The sequence below is a fragment of the Natrix helvetica genome, assembly GCF_964273705.1.
Source record: "Natrix helvetica genome assembly, chromosome: 1".
Classification (NCBI taxonomy): domain Eukaryota; kingdom Metazoa; phylum Chordata; class Lepidosauria; order Squamata; family Natricidae; genus Natrix; species Natrix helvetica.
In genome coordinates, this window is record NC_138548.1 from 136,597,815 (window position 1) to 136,625,674 (window position 27,860).

The 27,860-nt window shown below is 36.5% G+C and overlaps 1 protein-coding gene across 9 annotated transcripts in view; it reads left to right on the forward strand.

Moving 5' to 3' along the window:
• KALRN (kalirin RhoGEF kinase) overlaps window positions 1-27,860 on the forward strand; it is a 563,540-nt gene that overhangs the window by 478,509 nt on the left and 57,171 nt on the right. For 5 of the 9 annotated variants that reach the window (XM_081965415.1, XM_081965418.1, XM_081965420.1 and 2 more), the window contains 5 exons: window positions 15,931-16,208; window positions 17,619-17,723; window positions 22,827-22,960; window positions 24,045-24,111; window positions 24,463-24,566. In XM_081965415.1, the coding sequence (XP_081821541.1) occupies window positions 15,931-16,208; window positions 17,619-17,723; window positions 22,827-22,960; window positions 24,045-24,111; window positions 24,463-24,566 (688 nt within the window). Of the gene's footprint in view, window positions 1-15,930; window positions 16,209-17,618; window positions 17,724-21,425; window positions 21,522-22,826; window positions 22,961-24,044; window positions 24,112-24,462; window positions 24,567-27,860 lie in introns of all 9 variants that reach the window. The other 4 variants (XM_081965417.1, XM_081965423.1, XM_081965424.1 and 1 more) reach the window with 3 other exon arrangements.

The following is a 27,860-nucleotide window of genomic DNA, read 5'->3' on the forward strand; positions in this document are numbered from 1 at the left end:
TTCTAAAAAATGGTAGGGGAAGAATTGTCAAGCCTATTAGTGAAAGAGAACCATGAAAAGGTATGATGGAGATTTTAGCCTATTTTATGCTAAAAAAAATAACTATGAAAAAATATGCTTATTTTGCCAAATAAATTTAGAGATATCTTTTGACCACTGTTTGATCAATATCAGTATAATCTAAAACAGAAATAACATTCTAGGTCATACATTCATCTTAATAATTGAAATTCTTCCCATTAGTCACACATCTTAATTTTTCCCATCTATGTAACTCCAACTTTATCACATTCCACGATGTAGTTGTTTTTATATAACTTTGAATTTTTATTAATAAGAGTAAATATTATGGTTTGTGTGTGAACCAGATCTATATAACATTTTCTCAGTACTTAGCTCCAACTCTTAATAGTTTCAAAGTTGTAATACTGTATTATTTTGGAGTAGTTCAAGGATGAGCTGCATGCTAATCTAGTTTGCAATTCCTTTTAGGAGGGCTTTTGTTTCAATAAAATGTTGTACTTTTACAACGTAGCAATATATTATTATAATTTAAATCCAGCTTTTGAAATAATTGCTAGCCTTTTTTTATGACTGAAGTTGACCACATAGCTTCAGATCATATAATGACCAAAAATTGATAAATGCAATTGTAAATATATAGTTCAACTATATTGACTAGTCCTAATACAGGCAGGTATCAATTTGTATGGATAATGAGTCCCACAAAATGGTCATGTATTTGAATTTACACTATTCTAAGTGATATGACTGTAGAAAATATAGTAATTGATTCCTGTTCAACAGAAATAGGAAATGAACATTTCAAAAAAAAAAAAATTTTAAACACAAATAATACAGACAGTACATATACAACTGAATATAAAAAAAAGAAAGAAAGAGAAAAAAATGGGGTAAAACACATAGTACAGTGCACTGCCCACCCCCTGGAGACCTTCCCTCCCCTATACTTCTTAGGGCAATGAAAAAAATGTAAATATAAATGTTATAAGCACGTTAATGAAACATTACAATAAAGGACAAAAATAATATACTTATAATTTAACTTTACGGTTAACAAAGTCAAAGAGTAGTAGTTTTGGAAAGCAAAATAAAAACAAAAAAATATATACTATAGATGGATCCAGCATCTCATCTTATTTAACTATTATTTAACTACAACCATGTTCATATTGTTCAGTTACATCAATTTTGTTTTAATATAACAACAAACCTCTTTTTTTAACTTGTTATAATATTATTTCTGATGGAATCTTGCTTTTCTCTATTTTGCATCCACAAAGTTTAGCGGTGTCTAGAACTTGCATGCAACAATATTCAACTGCACATGAGCTAGCCTCACATTATCTGAATTTTGAGTCCCTCAAATGGTATCAATTTACAATTCATATTCAATCACATTACTTTAACTCATGCTAATCATGACCCATCTGTAGTAATTCTTGTGATACTTATATTAGAACAATTCTTCCTAGCAGTCCCAGCTATTTAGACCATTTTTTGTGATTGCTTCATCTAATGCTTGCTCAACAGGTCATAATAAAATTCATTGACATTAGTAGACAAAGATAAGTTCATTAAACATCCTGCATCAAATGTGCATGATGTTATGGCTGAACTCAAACATTGCGCTAAGCCAAAATATGGTTTATTTGATGTAGACATGAAATGTTGTATAAATCCAATCCTTGTGGTTTATAAAATCATTATGTGGCCTAATATATGAAGTCAGTCTGTGATTAAGGAGGGATTGGATAATGGCTATAACAGGCAATCAGAGTTTTAAAAGGTAAAGTGACAGAATATAATTTTTAGCTATTAAAATATAAGGATATTTTTTCTCATTTTCAGTTGAATAGTTTTGGAAAATGTAAAATTATTATGTGGCCTAATACAATATATGAAGTCAGTCTGGATAATGGTTACAACAGGCGATCAGAGTAGGTAGATTTTAAATAGTAAAGTGACAATATAATTTTTTAGCTATTAAAATATTTATAAGCGTATTTTTTCCTCATTTTCAGTTTGTTACGTAGTTTTGGAAAATGTAACAGTATGCGAAAAAAGAAAACAACAAAGAAGAAGAATTGCTTGAACAAAAACAATGCAAGCTGAGACAGTATTAACATCATTGAATTAGTTCAAACAAGATTGGTCAAGCGATTGTTCAGACGTTTGAGCCTTAATATTTCCACTGCTGAAATATATGGCATCACTTATAAAGATGAAACATACAGTTCTGATAATATTCTGAATCAGAGGGTGATTAATGCAATCTGTTTCATACATGAGGAGGATGTGATTGAAATTTTTGTCTTCTTCCTGGCCTCTTCTATAAATAATGGAAACATAAAAAACATGTAAAACATATAGTTTACTTGGATTTCAATAAGGCATTTGATAAGGTAGACCATAACCTACTACAAGATAAAGTAGAAGAATGTGGGTTGGACAGCATCACCACCAGATGGATTCATAACTGACTGACCAACCGCACTCAACATGTAGTCCTCAGTGGAACTGCATCTACATGGAGGAAGTATGCAGTGGAGTATCCCAAGGCTCTGTTTTAGGCCCAGTACTCTTCAACATCTTCATCAGTGATTTGGATGAGGGAATAAATGGGGAACTCATCAAATTTGCAGATGACACCAAGCTGGCAGGAATAGCCAACACTCCAGAAGACAGGTTTAAGATACAGAAGGATCTTGACAAACTTGAACATTGGGCACTATCTAATAAAATGAAATTCAATGGTGAAAAGAGTAAGGTTCTACATTTAGGCAAGAAAAACAAAATGCACAGGTACAGTATAGGTGGTACCTTGCTCAATAGTAGTAACTGTGAGAGGGATCTTGGAATCCTAGTGGAGAACCATTTAAATATGAGCCAGCAGTGTGCAGCAGCTGCCAAAAAAGCCAACACAGTTCTAGGCTATATAAACAGAGGGATAGAATCAAGATCACATGAAGTGTTAATACACTTTATAATGCCTTGGTAAGGCCACACTTGGAATACTGCATTCAGTTTTGGTCACCACGATGTAGAAAAGATATGGAGACTCTAGAAAGAGTACAGAGAAGAGCAACAAAGATGATTAGGGGACTGGAGACTAAAACATATGAAGAACGGTTGCAGGAACTGGGTATGTCTAGTTTAATGAAAAGAAGGACTAGGGGAGACATGACAGCAGTGTTCCAATATCTCAGGGTTTGCCACAAAGAAGAGGGAGTCAAACTATTCTCCAAGGCACCTGAGGGTACAAAAGGAAGCAATGGGTGGAAACTAATCAAGGAGAGAAGCAATTTAGAACTGAGGAGTAATTTCCTGTCAGAACAATTAATCAGTGGAATAGCTTGGCTTCAGAAGTTGTGAATGCCCCAACACTGGAAGTCTTTCAGAAGCTGTTGGATAGCCATTTGCCTGGAACGGTATAGGGGTGTCTGCTGAGGCAGGGAGTTGGACTAGAAGACCTCCAAGGTCCCTTCCAACTCTGCTATTCTATTGTAAAAGTCAACAATTGTCAAATGTGCATTAGTGCAAACCATCATTTTTCATTGTAGTAGCTTCTCTGTGCACTGGAAAAAGTCACAGATTTCCAAGAATAAAAGTTAAGGAATACAGGTACCCCTTATTGTTGTATTTGCAACATATTTTGAGAGTTCTTAAGAGATTGATAGACTGGGTGATTTGTGATTAGGTAATAAATCTATCACATATTAAGAAGAACCAGAGGCATTGGAGGACCTCGTTTCCACCTCAGATTAACTTAACTCAATGAATCACAAATTCATGTTCTGCTCTATTTGTTGTGCCTCTAAGGAAAAGCTTATTGGGCAAAGTAGATTTACCTAGTCCTTTTATAACTCTGTTCAATACACAAAGACTTTGTATACTCCTCTACTTTACTTTTTTGGCTTAGGAGCCACTAAGCAGCCACTAAGAATTGGAAGTACAGTAATCCTAACTATGCATCCAATAGGAATTTTTGCACCATCAAAGCAGGATTAGCAATAGCCTTTCAATTCCTCAGCTGATCAGTTCAGAGCACTGCCTTTTTATTTTATAAATGGACATCGTGTTAAGAAATTCAGAATGAGTAATAATGGTAAGTGGCCCTAAAATGAATATATTTGTAAAAACTTACAAAATTATTCTCAGTTTCAAAATGACTTCTTAAAGATTCAAAATTGCAATCATAATTTGCTTGCTAAAGTGATAGTAAATGAACCACTGTATCAGATAATTAATGTGTCTTCGTTTGTTGCAGTGATTACAATGCAGTAAAATTTCAGTTTGATGGACTATTAGGGGGAACGTATCTTCTTTAAATCCAAAAGTTGATGAAAACAATTAGATGTAATTTACAATTTTTGCATATTTTTGTCATTTATTCAATTATATATCATACAAAGGGGTAAACTGATGAAAATTTTATTATATATTTATCAACAGTCATTTCATACCACCTAGACTCCAGAAGGCATATAAAACATAAAAATAACCCATACAATTAAACGTCTTAAAATTCTTTCACTCAAAGTAACAAACCCACACACACACACACCAGTAAACCTTTTAAAGCTTTATGAGCAAGAAACAAGTGGTAGTATTGAAGCCCACCTTAATAAAATTGCTTTTACAGCCTTGCAAAATGTCAGTAATGAGGGAACTACTTTTGGAGGTAAGGTGTTTTAGATCAGGGTTAACACAAAGGTCTCATCTGGTTCATGGCCCTCACATGTTCACAAAATGGGACTTTGTGCTGCACCCCTCTAGAAAAAGGGATAAAATGGGCAGAATCCCTTGGAAAAAGGTAGTTACCATTAACAAAAGATATAAAAAACATTATTGCAGTAATTACATAAATCAACACAAATAACAAATTGCATCAGTTGTCTAGACTGATTTGGAACACAACAGGTGTTACCTGCTATCTGTTGCTGAAGGTAAAACCTAAGCTTAAATTTTGTCTTTGTATACATATCTTTTATCATATTATTTTTATTTATTTATTTATTTCTTAGATTTTTAGACCGCCCCTCTCCCAAAAAGGGACTCGGGGCGGTGTACAGTCAATACAATAAAACCAGTTAAATACATTTAAACTACATTTAAGATACATTTGGAGGGGGAGATAGGCTGTACTAAGAAATAAATAATTCTAATCCTAAAAACATCACAATTAAAACCCCAAACCCTAAAATAAAATAATTACAATACAAGTCAGCTTGGTAATTATGTTACTTTCCATACAGAACATTTTAAGTGTGCTTGAAGGAAAGTGGTGTTTATTTATTTATTACATTTATATGCCACCCATTTCACTGTCAGGCGATTCATCTGCATGGGCATCTTGCTTCTCAACATAATGTAGCAATTATGGTTTGTTCCATGCTGGCTGAGTTCACATATCACATTTCACAAGGCCAACACCAAACAAGCCACATTTGGGTTTAAAGCATTGTATGAAACAATCATTACAATTTAGTGGAGCAGTGGAATTTTTTAATGTAAAAGAATATATTTTCTTAACTGGGGAAGATATCCATGGTTTAAGGATGAGATTTGGGAACATCTGGCAATGTGGCTAACCTTAAAGACCTTGCCTAAGTCAGTTTTTGCTGATGTTTATGATTATTATAATAAAATCACAAGCTAATGAGCAATCTTGATGCAGAATTAGAGTTTGAAATCAAACTTTATCAATATGAGAATACACCATTCTTTTGTATAATTTATTCAAAACATATAAATGTTTTTAGCAGACTTACATATTCTATATTTAAACTTAAGATAAAAAATGTACACAACATTATATGGGGCTTTTTGCTTTACAATAAGATTTTCTGCAGGAAACAATGCACATTACCCAATTTCCAGTTGATTCAAAGGAGCAGTGGTTAATGCTGTTGCATTTATCCATAGATTCTCCAAGCAGCTAAGAGTCATGGCCCATTGTTTTGCAGAACATTTTCTTGACTTATTGGTTCCTAAATTTGGTTATGAGCAACCTTTCCACTACATTGTGAATTAAGCAATATCCTTTTTGGAAAAATGGTTACATAATTTGGTCCAGCAGCCGCCCATTCAAAGCAAGTGTAAAAGAAGAAGTTGGATACATATAAGCATCCTTCTGAATGTGCTCTGTCTTTAGACTGATGATAAATTATTACAACTCATTCATGAGAGCAGTTTCCAAACTGGAAGTTTTGCAAAGAACAAATGTAGATCATGAAAACTGATGTGGAAATGGTAGATTGAACTCATGTGCCCTATGCTAGCTGTGGGTAAAACCTAAAGAGACTATAATAAAATCCTGTAGAATTAGCAACACAGTTGATCCTGGGTTTGGGGGAAAAAGTACTCTATACATTTTGCTAAGCCATGGTTAGTTTAATGACAGTTGGCTAAATATTTGAAGCCACAAACTTTGGTTAAACTATAAACAAAACTATGGTTATGTGACTGGATTCAGACATCTTCCCATGCAAGCACAGTTTATGTTGCTGGAAAATGCTAAATTAAAGGATCTATGACAATGAAGTTGACATCGCTACAACCAACTCACCACAGCCAACTTGCTACAGGAAAACACCACCACAGGAAAACTCGTTGTGGGACAAAAGTTACACTAATATCAAAGAAATGGTGGAATACAATCATTAAAGAAAGGATACAAAAGGAGGGACAGAATGAAATGTGAATAAACGACAATATTTTTTATTTATTTGAAATAATTTAATTGTTAAACTGTCCTGAGCTGAGTTGTCCCACAGCAAGTTGGCCGTGGCAAATTGTCCACGGTGAATTGGCCAAGGTGAGTTGTCTCATTCTGAAATTTAGACATTATGTTACACCATGTGCTCATGGTTTCTCAGTATATGAGAATCAACAATTATGGTTTGTAAAATAACCATGGTTAATAGCACAGTATGCTGGGAAAACCCAATCACAAACCCACACATTACATGGCTTTTCATCCTTTGGTTTCATTAAGATTTTTCATAATAGGGTGGGAACGGCTGGTTTTCAGTAGCTGGTTGATCTTAATGACTTCATTGCATCATGTTATGCAGCTCGATAGTGGTGTTAGGTAAGCAAAGGATAAATGAAGCAGGGAGGATTCCTGTGACTCATGATTCTAAGACACTAGGCCAAAATTGTTGTGCAAATTCCCTTCCGTGTGCCTTTTTCTAGTTATAGATCAGGTTGATAAGAGCAAGTAGTTGTTCATAGGTGACACTTACTCAATTCTCCAAATTCTTTCCTTCATTCCATAGTTTCCAGCAGGCGAATATTCTTTCAAAGAAATTGGAGAGATAAATTGTAGAAAAACTGGTCAATTTCTGTACTTGGTTCCTTTAATCATTGCTGAGGTTTACCATAGGAAAGTAGAGATGATAAAATTTAACTCCATAATGCAACAACTTCCTGAGGAGAGAAGTTAATAGGTTCATAAAGGTTCATAAATAGTCATACTCCTGAACTATTTTGCGCATAAGATTTCCTTGTATAATCTGGGAATTTCCAGTATCAATTTATGTTCCATATCTTGTTCCCAAATCCATATAGTGTGGCCCTCACAGCTTTAGAAACTTCAATGTCAATTTTAGTGAAAAATATCTGAGAAACAAAGGTGCAATTTCCCGCCAGGGTTTTGGTGGCAAATAACTTTTAAAAGATGTTGAGTCTTTGCTTCATCTTTGCAAAGCAACAGTGCTGACCTTGCTCTCTTCGATAATATTTCATTATTGTCGTCCTCACTATGCAAAAACTGTAACCAAAGAAAAGAATGTAGGCTGCGGTTGCCAAAAACAATGTTTGTCCCTTTCTCACCAGACATTGTTTACTACAAAAGTTTGCAGTCTTCAAAGCTTCTCTCTATTGTTTACTGATTTTGTAATGTGTCTCAGAACAGCTTTCCAAGAACAATTCTTTAAATCCTGAAGGAGGGTTGCACTTTGCATCTTAATCTGAATTCTTATCTGAATTCTTATTCAAATAGATTGAAGATCAGACAAACACAAACAGCACAATATAGTCCATAAGAGCACGGATGACATTTGGGATCTCTGGGTGTGTGTTTTTTTTCTGTAATACAACATACAAGACACAAAACTTAATAAAATGAAGAAATATGCCACCAGACCTAATGTGCTGTATAATATTCAACTCTTTTTTTTTTTAATTTCACTGATTTAAGAACCAACAAGACTGCTGTGTATTTGGCATGTATAAGAAGACTTTCTTGATTGTTTCTGTAATCTTAACCTTTTTCACACCTTTTCTGCTTCACTGAAGATACTGAAATAATCTCATACTGGTGACATCTTTGCTGTTCTGCTCAACTGGTATCTTGTCTTTGGCCTGACAACAGATTTAGTCTCAGATAACAAATATTTGTAATTAAGGACTTTTTTTTTTGGCTAAACATTACTAATTTTACAAAAGGAAATGGCAGTGTTTGTATATCATGATCGGCCTGTTTGGTTGGTTGTGATTTAGTATCTTATATTAGAGCAATTATTCTGATTTGTAAACTTTGATTTATGGTACAACATTTTAAGCGGACCCCCGCACTTCAACAAATGCTGCCAAAACAAAAAAGTGCTATGTTATGAATTTAATTGTAGAAATGAACCACCATCATTGGAGCAGACCGATGAAAATTCATGAGAGACTTGCATCTAGATCAAGTTCATTGTCTTTCCATTTTAGTATTAGTCTATCTCCTAGACTTTTAATTTTCTAAAATGTGCAAAACAAATTCCTTTCTTGAATGCAAAGTACAGAATGTTTGCATAGTTTGCTGTATGCTGTTTTGACAATGTTCCTTTGGATCTGTTTGCTTGCTAAACCAAAGACCCAAGTCAAAACAACTGTTGCAGATGAGCACTGTGTTTTAGCGAGGGCTGCCTAGTCAGTTAAAAAAAAAAAAGAAATCTTTCATGTTAATCCTATAATTATATTCTCTGGATTTACTAGGCCAGGAAATTCTTTTACAGTAATGATTTGACGGTAAAACGTCTTATTGACTTAGACAACCTGGACGGAGGAAACCAAACATTAGACTCAAGCAAGCTTTCTTTTTCTTTCTCGATCAAAGTAATTGCAGGTTCGCAAACTGTCAAGTTCTAAAAAGTTGTTTTTATATTTAGTCTATTTCTATTTCAGGTAACTATATATATATATATTTGGAAGTTTACAATTTCTGGCCTTCCTTGAAATAGACAGTTTATGTCTTAGATTTGTGAACTGCACCATTATAAAAATGAAAATGCATTAGACCTGACTATTCCAGCCTATCATTTTATTCCATAAATAGAGTACAGGTAAATTTACTTAAGCAGAATAATCTATGGATATATTGATGAAGTCTTTAGTTATTCGTGGAGTTTGAAGCTAAAAGTAAAGATGCTTTTACATGAGAATTCTCATGAAGCAGAAACATTGAAAGCAGATCCATAATGTACTTCAGTATTAGAAGTGCCAGCTAAACCAATTTCCTTTCAGTGTAATGGCATTAAAGTTAAACTGTTGAAAAATTGATTTGGCTTTTGTTTTTTTAAGACACCCATTGGAGAAAGCTTTTCTCTCACTCCTTTTCCTGGTTCCTGGATTAAGGCCGTCAAATGAAACTGTTACCTTATTTCTTTAATTACATTTGTATATCTGCCCATCTCACTTAGTGACTCTAGATGGGCACGATTTTGTCAGTAGCTGAAACAGAAGCGAGCAGGTAAAATTCACAGGAGTTTAGTCAATTACCGTTTTCCTTGTGGAAAAGTTATAAGGTTTTCTTTGATCTTGGTTCTTTCCCCTTTGATATGGAATGGAAGATTTATTTATTTATTGTTTTATTTTATTATTTCTGAAACCCCGAGCAGTGATTTCTGCTTACATTTGAAGCAGCAGAAGATTGTGGGCTGCTTTCAAATTGTTTCAAAAGGTTTGGGGAGTGAAAAACATAACAGTAGGTGGTGGGTTCTTTATATATCCTTGATTTTGCTTTAGTCCAGGGGTGTCCAAACTTGGCAACTTTAAGACTTGTGGACTTCAACTCCCAGAATTCCCCAGCCAGCTGGCTGGGGAATTCTGGGAGTTGAAGTCCACAAGTCTTAAAGTTGCCAAGTTTGGACACCCCTGCTTTAGTCAAACAATGTGCTGAGGCAAAATACAGTTTATTTCTCTATGGGTTAGCATGATACCAGCCAATGTTTTATTCAACAAACTGGGTAACCATGATGCCTGAAGCAGGTCAAATTACACATGAATTTATCTTCAAAAATATCATTGCTCAGCAAACCTAGTTCAGGACAAGACAACTCTTTAGACTTGTTTGTACCCCTTTCTGCTGCTGTACTGTACTTGTTTGCCTTTAACCCCCCCTCCCCCCATCTGTAATTTTGGTGCTGTTTATTGACGGCAGATGTGCCATCTGTGTCTTTCCTGCATGCTGTGTTGTTTCACAGCATTTTGGGCCTTTTCCATTCCTTTTCATATCTTTCCAGAACTCTGTTAGAGCTCTTTGTTAAGCCATGGAGCTCGAGCATAGCTACAGAACAACACAACACACACACACACACACACACACACACACCACAAGGCTGCTGGAATCTCCATTGGAGCATAACTAAGCCTCAATAAATAAATTAGAGAATTTAGGACAGGAACTCTCTTTATTCCTATCAGATTTTTCTGTATTTTGGGAGGCATATGCTGAATTGATGGGTTACTTCTGGGTGGGAGGGCTGGCTTTTATTTTTTATGAGGGGCCCTTGGTGCTCTCTGCTTTGAGTGGCAGAGACTCTTTGAGGGTATTTAAGTCCCTTTGGAATCGGGAACTCTCTTGTTATGAGCATTTTAGCATTAAGGATCAGTCTAATTGACTTTTCAAAAAGTAATCTTAGACTCTAGGTCAGGGGTGTCAAACTGAAGGCCTGGTGGCTGGATCCTGCCCATGGAATGCTTAGATCTGGCCCACAGGGCCGTCCTGGAAACAGCAAAGAACTGGCCTGTGGTGACTCTACCAATGAAAACGGAGCTCCATTTTCGCTGGCAGAGGGTTGCAGGAGGCCATCACAGCCGAAAACGGAACTCTGGAGCCTGTTTTCACTGAGTGCTCGGACAACCAGACACCCCTGACACAAGTGACGGTGAGCTGGCCATGCCCACCCTGGCCCCTCAAAGTCAAACAACCCTGATGCGGTCGTCAACGATCAAGTTTGACATCCCTGTTTTAGGTGGTCCACATATGCCCTTTAGCAATTATCAGTCACAGATATCTGGCCAAACTTTAATGGAACTTATACATTCCTACCTGAAGTTTAAGTTTGGAATTGTTCTGCCTTTAAACTTTGAACTGACATTAAGCATGTATAGTTGTATGTCACATATTCAATAATATCCTCACAGGATTTTGGAGGTTATGGATTTTATGATGTTGGCCTATTCTCATTTTAATGAGATCCCGGGTGATCTGGGTCAGCCCCTTTGACCTTCATGCATTCCTTCTTTCTACACAGCAAGAGAAGCCGGGAGTGGTACCTTGGGAAGAAAAATTGAGTGTCTTGCATTAAATTAACTGGAAATGAAATATTTTCTTATTCCAGGATATGAAATCTCCATTGTTAATAGAAATAACCAGAGCTTTGAATGCACAGAAAATGCCTAACCTTACTTAACCTTTTGATTTCAGATGCTTCCTAGTATACGTTTTCTGAAGTGTTCATAATGGATGGGTGCTTATCTCACATAAATTATTTCATCAAAGTTCTTAACTATTCTGTAATGCAACCATTCTAGATTAAAGTGCCTTGACACATAGTTTATATAAGGAAAGCTTCAATAGCGTTCAGCTATCTTTCAGCAATGTCATTTGGGTACTTTTTAGTGCTTTGTGTGTGTACCAAATGTGTTTGCCTTGGTTTTCAAGCAAACATTGAAACTACGATGTTTGGAACACCAGAATATCAGTAATAATAAATAGACACGCGGCTGTCGCTGGATGACCACGTGACGGCCGTGGCTAGGGGGGCCTTCCACCAGGTTCGCCTGGTGCGCCAATTGCGCCCCCTACTGGACCGGGACGCCCTTCGCACAGTCACTCATGCCCTGGTGACGTCCCGTCTGGATTACTGCAATGCTCTCTACATGGGGCTCCCCTTGAGATGCACCCGAAGGCTGCAGCTGGTCCAGAATGCGGCCGCGCGGGCAATTATGGGGAGTACCAGGTACTCCCATGTAACACCTCTCCTGCGCGAGCTGCACTGGCTACCTGTGGCTTTTTGGGTGCGTTTCAAGGTGTTGATTCTCACCTTTAAAGCGCTCCATGGCTCAGGGCCTAGTTATTTGCGGGATCGCATCCTACCCCATACATCCCTGCGACCAATTCGCTCTCACAGAGAGGGACTCCTCCGGGTGCCGTCCGCTAAACAATGCCGGCGGGCGACGCCCAGGAGTAGGGCCTTCTCTGTGATGGGCCCGACCCTCTGGAACTACCTCCCCCCTGACATTAGAATCATTACTGATCTCCGCTCCTTCCGTAAGAAACTCAAGACCCACCTGTTCCAATTAGCTAGCCTGGCCCAATCACAATCATGATCTAATCCCTTGACTTTCTTGGCCGGTTATTTTAAATTGGGGTATTTTAATCTGGTTTTAATCACTAATTAATTCTTGCACTATTGTACAGACTTGTGTTTAATTTGTTTTTATGGGGTTTTGTAATTGTTGTATATAATGTTTTTATTCTGTCTGTATACCGCCCCGAGTCCCCTTGGGGAGAGGGAGCGGTTGACAAATCCAATAAAGATAAAGATAAAGAGATAAGATAACCAACAATTATTAAAAAGTTCTTAACATTTTTGATGTTGAAGATATAGAAGAAGATACTCAAAATCCATCTGAAATTTTCAGTAATATCTCATTTGGACTTTCTTTGGAATATGAACCATCACTGTAAACTTTTCTTCATATTATAAACATCTCATAAAAGGCATTTTGACACTGATATTCTCACGCACTAGCCATTCCACTACATATAGGTAGTCCTCAACTTACAACAGTTCATTAGTGACCATTTATTACAATAGCACTGAAAAAAGTTACTTATGACAATTTTTCACATTGTCCCCATGGTCACATTATTTACATTCAGATGCTTAAAAACTGATTCACATTTATGACAATTGCAGTGTCCCGGAGTTACGTGAGCCCCTTTTGCAACCTTCTGACAAGCAAAGTCAATGGGGAAACCAGGTTTACTTAACAACTGTGTTACGAATTTAAGAACAGCAGGGATTCAGTTAAGAAATGTGGGCAAGAAAAGTCATAAAGTGGGGCAAATTCACTTAACAAATTTCTCACTTAGCAACATAAATTTTGGGCTCAATTGTGGTCGTAAGTTGAGGACTTTTCTGTTTACAGTTGTTCTTCCATCATATATGTATGTATGTGTCTTACGTATTTTTGAAAAGTCACTATGTAGATTTACTAGAACAAAGCAATAAGATTAACTAAATAAATATTCCTGTGTTTAAAACAGATAGTTGAGAGGTGGCTGTTTCCAAGATAGTTATATTTTCTTAAAACTTACTAACTTTCTTAGTTGCAAAAATTCATCATCTTGGTCTCAATGTGGTGTGCATAAACCAAAAAAATATTAATATTTAGCCTCCACATTGAAACTGTCTATATGGGTAGTCCTTGACCGATGACCACAATTGGGACCAGAATTTCTGTTGGCAATTGTTAATTGAATTGTACCCAATTGTGCAACCTTTTTTCTCATGGTTGTTAAGTGAAACTGGCTTCTCCCATTGGCTTTGTTAGTTGGCTGGTAAGGTCACAAATAGTGATCACATGACACTCCATGCAGCAACTGTCATAAATACATAACAGTTGCTAAGTGCCTGAATTTCAATCAAATGACAATGGAAATATTGCAGTAACGATAAGTGTGAGGATTGGTCATAAGGCACTTTTTTCATTGCTATTGTATCTGAACAGTGGCTAAACGAATACTTGTAGGTCAGATACTATCTGCAGCCTAATACAGACTTTGGATTTCTTTATTTTGAAGACTGAATTTCATAACATCACAAATATAGCTATTTTTACTCTGAAATATGCTTTTGATTTGCCTGTTTGAGAGGAAGTCTACTCAAATAGAGCCCTGGGATATAATGCTGCTGCTATTTAAGTTCCAACCAGTATTTTTAAGGCATAGAAGTATCATTTAAATTCATATTTATTTGTGGCTGCAAAAACAGATCCTGCTTGAATCTTTGGGCTTATTAACATTTCTGAAAGTAGCTACCGAATGACCTCCTCTTGTACCTTCATGTGAATGAAGTGAAAACAGAATAAAACACAGTGCAAATCAGCTAATATTGTTCACAAATATATTGTGTGTAGCTACTAAGTGAAGCAACTTCTTTACTCCCATTTTTCAGAACGTTGCATAGAATGTCATTGTTTAACTCAACCAGTTCCAAGGGTTTTATATGTAATATTTATAGAAACCATATAGATATAAAAATAATTGCCATCGCTGAAACCTTCTCTACTTTTCCTCATATTTCTTTTTTGCTGTGTGGAAAGTTATGTTAGACATGTAAGCCTTTCCAAAGTATACCTCACATGTTTTATGTGCTAAAAGGGAATCGATATGAGAAAATATCTGTAAATTCAACTTTTAAAAAAGAATCCTTTTGTTCCTTAAAAAGCTCATAAAGTAGAAATAAGTAGCTGTAAAGAATTTGTCTTTCAGTCATATTTTCGGAAGATCCAGTTGATAATTTTATATCTACATGGTCCAATAATATGTAGCTAAATGCATAGTTTGCTGTGGAACTGAAGTAGGCAATAGTTTTATTCAGGAGCATAAAATCATGAAATTATACTGATAGCATTCTAGCTGTTTATCTCTAGACTGGAGATTGAGAGAAATAAAAGTTATTCTCCAAGTTGCAAGTCTAGCTTGATTTACAGCAGGCCTCCTATCCTGATGAACAATGTTCTATTGTACAGAGGTGCCAATTCAGCAGCTTGCCAGGCATTCAGATGTTGGCATTTATTTTGGTGTTTAATAGGCTAATTCAGTAACTGCGAGTTTTAACCAGCTGTTCGAAGTGGTATGGCAAAGGATACTGTAGCTGAAACTTTTCCAAAGTATAACACTTCTTTCAGGGAGGGATAAAGGTCTTTCTGTAAAATTGGAGGAGAAAAAAACAAATGAAGTATATAAAATGATCCATGGAGTGAAAACTAAACAATCTTAGAATTGTGGTCTGATAATAGTTTGGATTCTTCTGTTTCCACCCCTTCTAAGTCATGTGAATTTTGTAAGTGGAAAAAGTTTGAGGTTTATCAAACAGAAGATAACACAGTAGAACCCTTTTCAGCAGTTGCTTATCTTTTGCCAGTTTTAATGCTGATTTGTGTGGACGAAAATAACAGGAAAATAGAGTAGCTAGAATCAGTTAAGCTTATAGATGTATCATCCCTAAGTGACTTCTGTTTTCACAGAAAAACCAAAGTTCCAATAGCAAAGTTACAAGCAAAATAGCTTTTCTTCCTTTCGGCAGGAAAAGTACTTAGACTGTGAACTTAAGAAGTCTCCATAGTTCCCCTGTTGAAAACTTCTTTTCTGAATATATGGCTGCCACATGTATCAGACAATAAAAATTTAGAGTGTTTTTCAAGTGGAAAACAGAAAAGCATGAGAGGGAGGGGAGTCATCTATAAAAACGGGAAATGAAGTGAGTACATTGAATTCAGATCTGATATAGCATGTACTCTTCTAATTTTAACCTTGTCAACAATTTGCAAGCACTATTTTCAGAGCGATTATCAAGCCTAAGACAACTGTTGCTTAGCATCCTTATTTTCTTGTTCTGGCAGATGCCTATTCCTCCAACGAAAATGGAGCAAAATCTGATTCTGTGGCTAATTTACAGCCCCACACGTCCCTTAATTCCATCCAGAGCTCCCCTGGACCAAAGCGTTCAACCAACACCCTGAAAAAATGGCTGACAAGTCCTGTACGTCGACTGAACAGTGGGAAGGCTGAGAGCAACATCAAAAAACAGAAGAAAGTACGTGAAGGAAGGAAGAGCTTTGACCTAGGATCCCCCAAACCTGGAGATGAAACCACGCCTCAGGGAGACAGTGCCGATGAGGTACAAGTACACTTTGCCATTGTTTTTTTTTAAAGAATATTAACTTGAGCCTGACGTTTTCATTTCTGCTATTCTGCTTTTCAATAGCTGATTAATGGACATGATTGACAGTCTAATCTAGACTACATCCACACACCCTTTTTGTCCCAGTGCCAAGTTTACCTACCAGCCATAGTCAAGAATCTGAAGCAAGCAGTCCAATAGGGGAGTGGTGTTTTCATTTGGAAAACGAAAGAAATGATTATGTGACCATTCTGGCTTGGGGAGAGGAGGAGTCTCAAGGACTTTAGTGACCTGAAAAGCTCCAGTTGGATTGCTGCATTGGGGTCTACAACTCCATTCCCACTTCTGCTTTACGCTGCTGGAAAGCACGGTACCTCCCCAGTAGCCATCATTCTCTTTTCTTTTCTTTTTCTTGTTAAGCTGAAGTAGGAATAATAATTTTCTGAAAGATGTTTCACAAGGTTGCTTTTTCTACCAGCAGTGTTCCTTTTTCTTCTCCCCAGAGGTATGGAGCCTTGATATACAGGAGAAGCAGCAGCTTCCCTGCACGTACTCTTCTAGCCCCACTACCTTCAAAGCAGTCTTGAACAACCACAGTCCCACCCACATGTGAGGTTGGCCCTGTTTTACAAGTGTGGCAGGAACACTGCGTGGGTAGTAATTTTTGAAGTGGTGTGTTTCTTCCCCATCTTAAGCATATCACAGGGTATGTGGGGGGTGGAACCCCAGTTCAATGCTGAGATTGGAAACTGATGACAAGAACTCGGTGAATCACCCTTTTGTTGCCATGAATATTATCTGAATGAAGCAATGGGTAGCCCTTATTCAATGGAAATGTGTGAAAATTCATTCTCAAATACACTGTTGCCTTATTATAATAAGCTCCATATTATGGGGGTGACTCGAGACTTACTCTTTTGCAAATAGAAGATTCTCATAGAACACCTCTGTTCTATAAAGGTTAAACTCACATTGTCACAGTAGCGTCCGGTGACGTATCATGACTTTTCCCCCCCTTCACTAAACCGGGTGTGGGCATGGCCAGGGTGTGGCGCATCTGGCCCGGGGGCTGTAAGTTTGACAGCCCTGTTAGAGAAGGAAGGTGGCAGAACAGTGTAGGGTTGGTTTTTTTCCTTTTTTCCCTAATGTTTCTCTCACTATGTCCCATGGTATTCTCCCAATCCTCAAGAAGACTGTAGGGGGAGTTGCCTTAGTCAGGGAGAAGCAAGAATTTATTCATTTATTTTATTTTAGGATACTGAATTCAAATTGATGTTCATATAATGAAACATAAAGCTGATTTCCTTTTCTATGGGTTTTTTTTCTTCCATCCTTGGTCAGATATTTGGACAGATTATTTCCTTTAACCTGTTCACATCTTTGTAAACATGATTCTCTTGCTTTCAGAAGAGCAAGAAAGGATGGGGCGAAGATGAACCAGATGAAGAATCTCATACGCCACTTCCTCCTCCAATGAAGATTTTTGATAATGATCCTACACAAGATGAAATGGTAAGGCTCTAACCTACATTTCTCCTTGGAATAACACTATTAAAAAGAAAGGGGGGGGAACTCCATAAGGATCTAAAACATCAAGTTTACTATATGTGGCTTTATTTTATTTGTTGATTGTTTTCCTAGAAAAAAAATGGAACTGAACCATCTACTTTCAAAATCTTAGTTATACAGTATATGTGTATTGATGTCCATTTCCTGCTTAAGTCTTTATAATTTAACCTGCCTACATTTATAGCTTGAGGGTTTTTTTTTTACATTCATACTTTGGATGGGTATTAAATGATGCTTTTTATTTATTTTGTTTGGACTTTTGGACTTCTTAGCAGTCAGACCTCTTCGTGGTTTATTAAAGTTCAGTCGCTGACCAAGAAAATTCTGGATACAGTAAACTCTTCTGAATTCCATTATAGGGAAAATGTTGAGTTCACTTTGGGCATTATTTTATTACATCTTCTTCCATAAACAGTGTTGTTGTTGTTTTTGCTACAACAACCAAAAAAAGGAAAGGATTGTTTCATGGCAGTGTATTTTCTCCTATTGACCTTGTCAGTGAGAATTCTTAAACTTTTGGTGAACCTCTTTGGATCCAAAGAAAAGTAGCTGATAACCATTATTTCATAGCAATTGATCTTCAAGGGGTCCTGAACAACAGCTCTCATCATCTCCAACTTGTTTGAAGCCATGCATTAATTTAAGAATTTGATTCCACCATTCTCTTTTTGTATGTTACTTGTATCTTCTAGTCATTAATTTTCTTTTACTTCAGTTATCTAGAGTTGATCGTCAACTGGCAGAAGTCTTATTCTTCCCTTGAGCATCTTTTTTATTAATATGTCAAAATGGTCTATTTTTCATATAAAACATTTTTAGTTATTCTTTATCTAGTAATTCATGAGGCATCTTGCATTGTGAGAAATAACATAATAACTCTACAGCAACTTTTCTAACAAATCCTAAAGTAAGTTATTCACCATAGATTTGCAAGAAAAACAGCAGAAGGACTATGTAATTTTTTCTCCTGAGGCTAATTTCTTATTCTCTCTCCCCATAATCTACTTCTTATCGGGAGGAGGTAATAATTAATAACCATGCCATTATTCGGAGCAATAAACTGCTAGAGAAGGTCATTTTGATAGAATGTTCTACAGAGAATGATATAATTGCCCCTTGCTCTTGAGTGCAACTTTCCAATATTGTTTTCAGCTTCTTATAACTCTTTTGATTGCTAGCACATAAAATACTTCTGTGGTACTGAACACCAACCACAAAGGCTTTCATCTTTGAAATTTGTATTTTCATGGATTGCTAAAGATTGGAGCACTTCATTTATAATCTAGATATGTTGCATAACTTCGGGGTTAGAGAAAGCATTAGAGAAAATAGTGCAGTATTGACTGTCATTCTGATCAGAAGACTGAAGAATAGTCAATTTTGTGGATTTTTCTTGACTTGGAAGGATTACATGTCTGAGTTCATGCATCATGCATCAAGTCATAATGTAATTGGTTGTGTTCACTCAGCCACTGCAGTTTGTGGCTGCAGTGCATGGTTTATGGCTTAGTGTAGCATTTGAATTCAGCCACAGTGCTTATTGAATGAACTGTAGTGAAAACAAATGGTGATTCTGCATGGCTGTCTGTATACAGCCAAAGAATTAAAATAAATTACAAGTCCTTACTTTCCCAAGGGAAAAGAGATTTGCCAGCCACTCTACTTTAAAAATATTGCACTCACTTTGAAAACTGTTTGGAGCAAGTGTTTTAGATCCTGTGGCTCTGGTTGACATAGAAATCTGAAAAAATATGGGCTTCTCTAACAAGTAGCAATACTCTGCTTGCACATGATCTGAAATGGTACAGCATTTCTGAATAATTTTTGAATCTTGCACGGCTCTATTATTAGTAAGCATTAATTCTTCTGCATTCCACGTAAAAGTAATCTTTTTCATAACCTGGAATTGTTTTAGTATGGCTTGTTGTTAGCCTACCAGTCACGTAGAATCAATGAGAGAAGATAGACAAAATTCCTAGCACGCTATATTCTGAGGGAATAAGCAATCACTCAGCAACAGTTCTTAGCAAACCATCACCTGACACTGCTGCCTAATGCTTGTACAATAGTCCATTTTATTGAGAGAGTTATTTGCCTGTCATTAGTGGGGTCCAATTCAACCACACTTATTAATTTCATTACAGTTTTCTTGAACTTTGATTATTTTACTCCTCTTTTAGGGAAGTCTACACCTGTGGAGATCATTCAGTTGTAATGTAAATATTAGTTTATAAAGAGCCTTCTACCCCCAAGAACACAGGTGACCCACCTCTAGGTGTCACACAATTGCCAGATTGATTATATGTTTTTCTGACTACGTTCAGTTTCTTTTTGCATAGAAGAATTGGACCATGGGGGAAAAAAATTTTTGAGAGCATGCAGTACTGCTTTTGAGTATTTTAGGAGTCAGAATCATCCCACTGCATGTGCCTCTTTGTTAGTAGTACCCTCAAAGCAGAAGGGGTGAGTCAGAAACTCATGTTGCCACACATACAGTTCTTCACTGGAGATCTAAATCATGCTAAAGAATTTTCAAAGTGAGTCTGATATCCCAAAATTTGTATACGTGAATGTGTGTGCAAGAAAGGAAGATGAATAGTTTGTATAAGGCCCCAGTTCTTTTCAGGTACCATAAATTCTTCTTGCTCCAGAAATATTCTCTATTTAGTTTTAAAATAGCCAAGTCCCAGGATTTAACTAACCTTTAGAATCTATGTTTACACATTCAGCGACCATATATTTTACTACTTGAAAACTAATGGACAAGTAAATAGAATATATGAATCGGGGAGTAATTGCTTCAAACATTATTTTCCCAAGATATAAAATGGGTGGGGAACAGTTCTGGATATATTGTAAAAAATATCTAGTGCTCTTTGAAATATTGCCCACAAAAATCATAGCATGAACTGAAGCTGTTTTGCTTTCTTTTGTAGATTCTTGTTTGATAGTTTTAATGGAATAAAGATGGTAGCAACTGACATTCTTATCACTCTTCCCCACTCACGTTTTCAAAGATGTCAGTGAAAAGAACTAACAGTCTTAAGTCCCTTTTGGTTTGTTGTTAATCTTAAATTATATATTGAATACCTAGCAGCATTCAGCAATAGTGCATAGTAAAGAAAGATTTTTGCTGATAGACTACCGGACTAAAAATATAATTAGCTTGATTCAACCTTTTCCTTTTGCTATTTAAGTATAAAAATTAACATAGTAAATACATCTACTGTAGGCTTAGAAGAAGCAAAGCCTCCTTCTCCCCCCCCCCCCCCCCCATCCTCAAATACTTTACATATTTAGCATCTGCTGGCTCAGAAGAACACTATTGACATCTTTAAATATGTAAGCAAGAAGAAACCTGTTCTCCCTGGTATTTTTATGTTGCATTTTGTAGAAAAAAAAACTTCCAACCATCATGGGCGTAAATTCTAATCGCGGCTTCAGAACAAGATTTTTTGGGAGGGGCTGCCAGTCTGTTGTTGAGTCCTGTGCCTTGTATATGTCTTTCCCCTCCCCCACAAGCTCTTCATGCTCCTGCCACGTTTTCCTTGCTTTAAACCTAATGTATGTACCTCAAACTGCTAACAGCTTTCCTCTTCTCGTTCCTGCTAACCTCCTGTTCCTTTGCCAAATGGTGTCTTGCAGTCTTCCTCTTTGCTAGCTTCTCGACAGACCAGCTCTGATGTGCCAACTGCTGCGGATCTTGTCAGTGCAATAGAAAAATTGGTCAAAAGCAAGCTGGTAAGTGTAGACACCTGAGATTTACTGGAGAAACTATAACCTTGCTACACGGAAAATCAACTAGTCTCTGTGCCATCCGACCCTGCTTTTCTTGTCCTTGTTGTTCTGCACATTTGAACTGAACATGTGTTCTGTAGTCCTTTTAGTTATCAACTGAGATGACATCTTTGTAAAATTGATCAATGCTGACTTGGACATTGTATGCCTTATTTGATAGGCTTCTAGGCATGTGATTGCAGCTTTCTTGTCACCACACCTTTTTTGAAGTGAAAAAAATGTGAATGCGACCTGATATAAAATGCGTAGAAACGCTGTTATGAAAATGTTTTCAAACATGTTCGTTGTTTTAAATGTTTGCTGTAAATGATGTTTATTGTTTCATGTATGATAGTCACATCTTCTTCTTTTTTTGCCTTTATAGAGTTAGTTTTGGAAACTTTGGTTCAAAAGATATTTGGTAGTGTTTATGAAGCCATATGTTCATTTTAATGTTTCACCTTCCGTTAAAGAACTTCAGTTTACGTATAAATGAGGACTGTACAATGAAACGAGGAATATGAACAAGGGCAAAAATCTTAGCTAAGAATGTTTAGTAACAAGCCTTCTTGAACAGAATAAAAGAGCTCCAAGGACTGTGTTTAAAACCAAACAGTATTACATGATACTTTTTAATTATTAAACATCACAAATACTCAGCTAGCTGAGAGAAAAGTGACAGCAACTCAATATTGAGGCTTTCTGTAATATAACTGTTTTAATTTAATTCCTTTCAAAATTAACCTTGTGCCTAAGATTTTATATCAGCCTTCTACTTTCTTCCCTTTTCATGTATCTAGATTTCTGCTCAACGTTTCGACTTGTTAATCCGATTGTCTGTAATTTTTGGGAACTGGGAAACAGTAGTTTAATCTCTGCTTACAGACAGGCATCTGATCCTGGGAGGAAAAACGCATTATCCATTCAGTTAGAACAGGGGTGTCCAAACTTGGGAACTTTAAGACTTGTGGACTTCAACTCCCAGAATTCCCCAGCCATGCTGGCTGGGGAATTCTGGGAGTTGAAGTCCACAAGTCTTAAAGTTCCCAAGTTTGGACACCCCTGAGTTAGAAGAATTGCTATTCAGACAACACTCCTGTTATGCTGAAAACTGTTTTCCTATAGCCTCAAACAAATACTGAAATATTTTATTCATGATTAATTATTATAAATCTATAATATCAGAAAAAATAAGGCAAATGTGTTATCTAGTTAGTGGTTATAATTTCTAGTTTAATCTTTTGTCTTTTTCCTCCTTTTTTCCCTAAGACATTGGAAGGGGGTTCCTACCGAGGAAGCTTAAAGGATAGTACTGGATGTTTGAATGAGATTGTGACACCTTCAACCCCTCCTTCAAGAAACCTCGAAGAGGAACAAAAGGCCAAAGCAATGAGAGGCAGGGTGTAAGTTAATTCGTTATTGATCTGTTTTGCAACTCTATATCTGATGCCATCTACCACTAGTAGTTTAGGAATATCTATTGGAAGAAACTCCCTCTCTAGCCACAACCCATATTAATGAGAACAAATTTATTTATTCTTAGATTTTTATCCTGTCTTTTGTTACTTTGTAAGTAAATTGAGGCAGCAAACATTCCTTATACTCCTTTCTATTGCTCTTTTCCCCACAACAGCAATCACCATGCGAGGTAGATTGGGCTGAGAGAGACTAACCAAAAGTCATCCAGCCAGCTTTCATGACTAAGGTGGCACTAGAATTCATGGTCTCCTGGTTTTAAGCCAGCACCTTAACCATTACACCAAACTAGCTCTCATCATGGATTTGATATATCCATAAGTGGAGAGGAGAGCAAATTTTATTCTGCTGGAAAAAACTATTTGTATAAAATTGAGTGGAATCTAAAATCTGTATACATTTGTAACAGAGGTGGGTTCGGGCTGCTGCTACTGCTGGTTCGCTCAGGGACATTCATGCACACTATTTAAAAATTGCTTCTGCACATGTGCAGAAGCAAAAAACATAGGCGCTGTCAAGAAAACCAGTTCGGGGACATGGCAGAGTGAGTTACATGGCTGAACCGGTAGGAACCCACCATTTGTAAGAGTGATAATATCAGAATCAAGTACTGTACGACAAGAAAAGTGTAGACATCAGCCAGCTACCCATTGGCCTTGCCTTGGTTCTATTAAAAGCCTGCTGAAGACATAAGCAATCACTTCTGCTGAAGACAATGGGAGCAATCTAAACCTAGTTCTTCACTAAGTCTTTATTTTTACATACTAAGAAAGATAAGTCAGTAGAAGAGGAGTATGCTTTCCTCCAGCTTCTATGACCCTACCATTTTTTTCTTCTCAGCTCATCTTCTCAGAATGAGGATATTCAAATTTGGCACTATTCTGAATTTCTTGCTTAATGGGAATTGCATTATTGTCTAACTAGTCACACTACTTTAATTTAAATTTGGTTTTGGTTAGTGCTTGGAGTAGAGGCCTTGTGAAACCTATATACACCTCTTTTGAATTCTAGGTTTGTTCTAAATGAACTGATACAAACAGAAAAAGATTATGTCAAGGACTTAGGAACTGTGGTGGAGGTAAGTTAAAATAAATTAGTTTAGATGTAAACTGTTTTTCAGTAGAAGGCTAATATTGGGAGACTTTTAAATTACAATCTGACTTTTTGCAAGCCATTCTAAATATTCTTAAAAGCCTAACTGATTTAGTCTCATCTAAACAAGTTGTCAGCAAGTCCTTAAGGCTCATCTAAACTTGACACATCTCTAAAATATTAATAAAGGAACGAACAGACTCTTTATGTCTTGCATATAAAAATCTGCTATTACAATGCGTAGTTGATTTTGTTTGCTTGAAAAATGAACATCATTACTGGTCATACTCCAGTCTGCCATTGCTCAATCATTCATAGAGATTTTTTCCTTATCAAGGGATTTATGAAGAGAATAGAAGAAAAAGGTGTTCCTGAAGATATGAAAGGAAAAGACAAGATTGTGTTTGGAAACATTCACCAGATCTACGATTGGCACAAAGAGTAAGTCTATAAGTTGCTATAAACAACTAATGTTGAATTATACAATATTTATTTATATTTATATGCATTTGATTTGACCAGTCATTACTTTTCCCTTTCTTTTCTCATTTGCATGCAACCCAAATATCCAGAGATAGATTCACTCCTGGCACTATTAGCATAATTCTTTTTGCTGTTTTCTAAGTGCTTTCTGTAGACATTCTACGCATGTACACTTTCTGTGCTTCCTATTAGAACTTTTACATATGTTTTGGCATGGGTCATAAATGCATCTTCCAGTGGTCGTTCTGCTTTTCTCTCCAAAATTCACTCTTGATGTTACTAAATTATGCTTTGTCCTACATTCAGAACATCTTTCTACCTTTGTATCCTTCATTCGTTTTCACAGTTTTTTGATAAACAGTTAAATCAGTCGTGCTTTTGTTTCCATTCCTTTTCCATCTGCACATATGTATAATTAGGCTTATGCTTTGAGCATGTATTTGAAACACAGAGAGTGTTTTCTCAGCAGATGCTGACCAAAAAGTGATCATTGGCATTAATTCCTTGGTCTTATCTCATTCCCTTCCATCTGTTCTGTCACCTTATAGCCTTGGGTTGCATTCATGTATAATGTTGCACAGATTCCCTCCAAATTCACCCATAGTTCTTCCAGTATCTTCATTCATCAGATAATATCATGCACTTAATCACAAATCTATATACTCCTGCTTTCCACAGCAACCTAGATGATACATGTTTTTTATCATTTCATTCATGATTATCATAAGGAAATATTCCACTTTCTTGTATGTATCCTTCAACTCAATTTCTCAAGATTAGGCTACCTGAATTCAGATCTGTTACATTCCTCCCCTTGCTGTTAATTTCACAGACAGGTGAAATACATACTTTTTCTTCCTTTCATTTGCTAATTCATGGTTTTTAGTGTGACATTACGGACAGACTAAAGTCGTGGCAGTTTTCCATATGTCATGATCAAAACCAGATAAGCCCATATATACTGAAATTACCACCCATAATGGATTTGGTTAATAAGGCTTTCATAGAACACTATTACTTGTCACATTCCAACCTGCCATTCCATTGATCTTTATTCTCTCCATACGGTTTGTATATTTTAAATATTTAGTTTTTTATTTTATTTTTAATAATAACTTTTGTATATTTTTGTAAGATTCGTCTTTATGTATTCTGTCAATGTAGTTTTACAGTACTGTAGAGTTAGTTCATCTTTCGGCGACTCTTTATCTGGTTTACTGTAATTAACATACAGGGAAAACATTGTTCCAGAACTGCCCCGATTCTTCTTTAGCTGTTGGCATTAGCTAAAGAAGATTATGACATATTTTTTTAAAAAAACAAAGGCTGCTATTGTATGGTATTTACTGTTCTTTTGTCGCTGGAATTATAATCCTGGCCCTTTCTGTTATTTAAAACTGTGTCATGTAAGGATCAATAGGATTTTGCATTTTTAAACAATATTTATTTTAAGACATTAAGGACTGCCAGTTGGAATTAATTGTTGGCATGACAACTGTCTGAAATGTGAGTAGAGTGATATTTGCAAGTAACTGCAACATTCAGATGAGGCTACAATTTATATGAGAGTACTAACTGAAAAGACAGAGAATTAAAATCGGGATTTAAGGGAGAAGAGTTTGTAAACTGCAGCACCTTTTTCTGTTTGGCCCTTTTGCTAGAATTATATGTGGTTATCATTACCTTGAAAGAACACAGCTTTGCTATAGTTATTTTACCATATTTTTAAATAATTTAGTAAGCAATTTTTAACAGCAACCAGATTTTTATCTTAACTGATAAATCAACAGTTTATGTATTAATTAAATTTATATCTATCTATCTATCTATCTATCTATCTATCTATCATCTATCTATCTATCTATCTATCTATCTATCTATCTATCTATCTATCTATCTACACACGCACACACCAGAGTGGGTTTCTTCCAGTTCTAATCTCTTCTATAGAAGAGGTTCCACAAATCTACTGTGCCGTTTAGAACCAGTTCCAGCTCCCTCCCCCCGCCCATCCACACCACGCTTGCCCCGCCCACCGCTCACTGATTGGCTGGCTCACCAATCGCCCCGCCCACCTCTAAGTCCTATCTAAACCTTAAAGTCTTCAAGCTGTCAGGTTTGAACACCCCTGGGGTTTTTTTTCCTAAAGGGTTAGGGGTGCAAGGGTCTTGTAACTTGACAGCTTTAAGACTTGCACACTTCAATGCCAGAGTTCCTGAGCCAACATGACTGGAGGAGGAATTTTGGGAGTTGAAATCCACAAGTCTTAAAGCTGTCAAGTTTGAACATGCCTGGGTTTTTTTTTTTCTAAAGGGAAAGGGGTGCAAAGGTTTTGTAACCTGACAGCTTTAAGACTTGCACGCTTCAGTGCCAGAGTTCCTGAGCCAACATGACTGGAGGAGGAATTTTGGGAGTTGAAATCCACAAGTCTTAAAGCTGTCAAGTTTGAACATGCCTGGGGTTTTTTTTTCTAAAGGGAAAGGGGTGCAAAGGTTTTGTAACCTGACAGCTTTAAGACTTGCCTGCTTCAAATGAGTTTCTGAGCCAACATTTTGGTTGCTAAGCAAGGGCGTTGTTAAGTGAGTTTCACCACATTTTACAAGTTGGCCACACCCAACCAGTCACATGACTGCCAAGCCACTCCCATCCAGTCACATGGCTGGCAAGCCACTCCCACCTAGTTACATGGCCGGCAAGCCACTCCCACAAAGCAAGCCACACTTACATAAGAGGTTTTACAAAATATTGAAACCCACCACTGATACACACACATACATCCTTACATCCTTACATACTAATTAAATGGCCTTATACCAGTAATAAGAAATTTTTTCTATCAAAACATTTTGCTACATTCCTTCTCTTACTTAACTGTTTTAATTTGTAAAGGAAACTTGTCTTATAAATGCTTCTTCCACACAGGAAAAATTAATATTCTACTTGTTAATAGCAAAATCATAATGAAAGTCAAGTCATAATTTCTATATATTTATTTAGATCTTCCCCATAGAATTAACTGCCCAAATTGAGCCAAAGATAAACATAGTAAGAATATTATTATTGGGAGTGATATTTGGGGTGGATCCAGATAGCCATTTATTGTACACTCACATGCATAATATTAGAAAAACTATCTGAACATTAGCAAAATAACAGACTAAGTTTTCAGAGATAACTAATGTAACATCAAGTTTTTTTCCAAATTATAAAATTATACAATGGGTTAATGGGGCATACTGGAAAAGAGGGAAA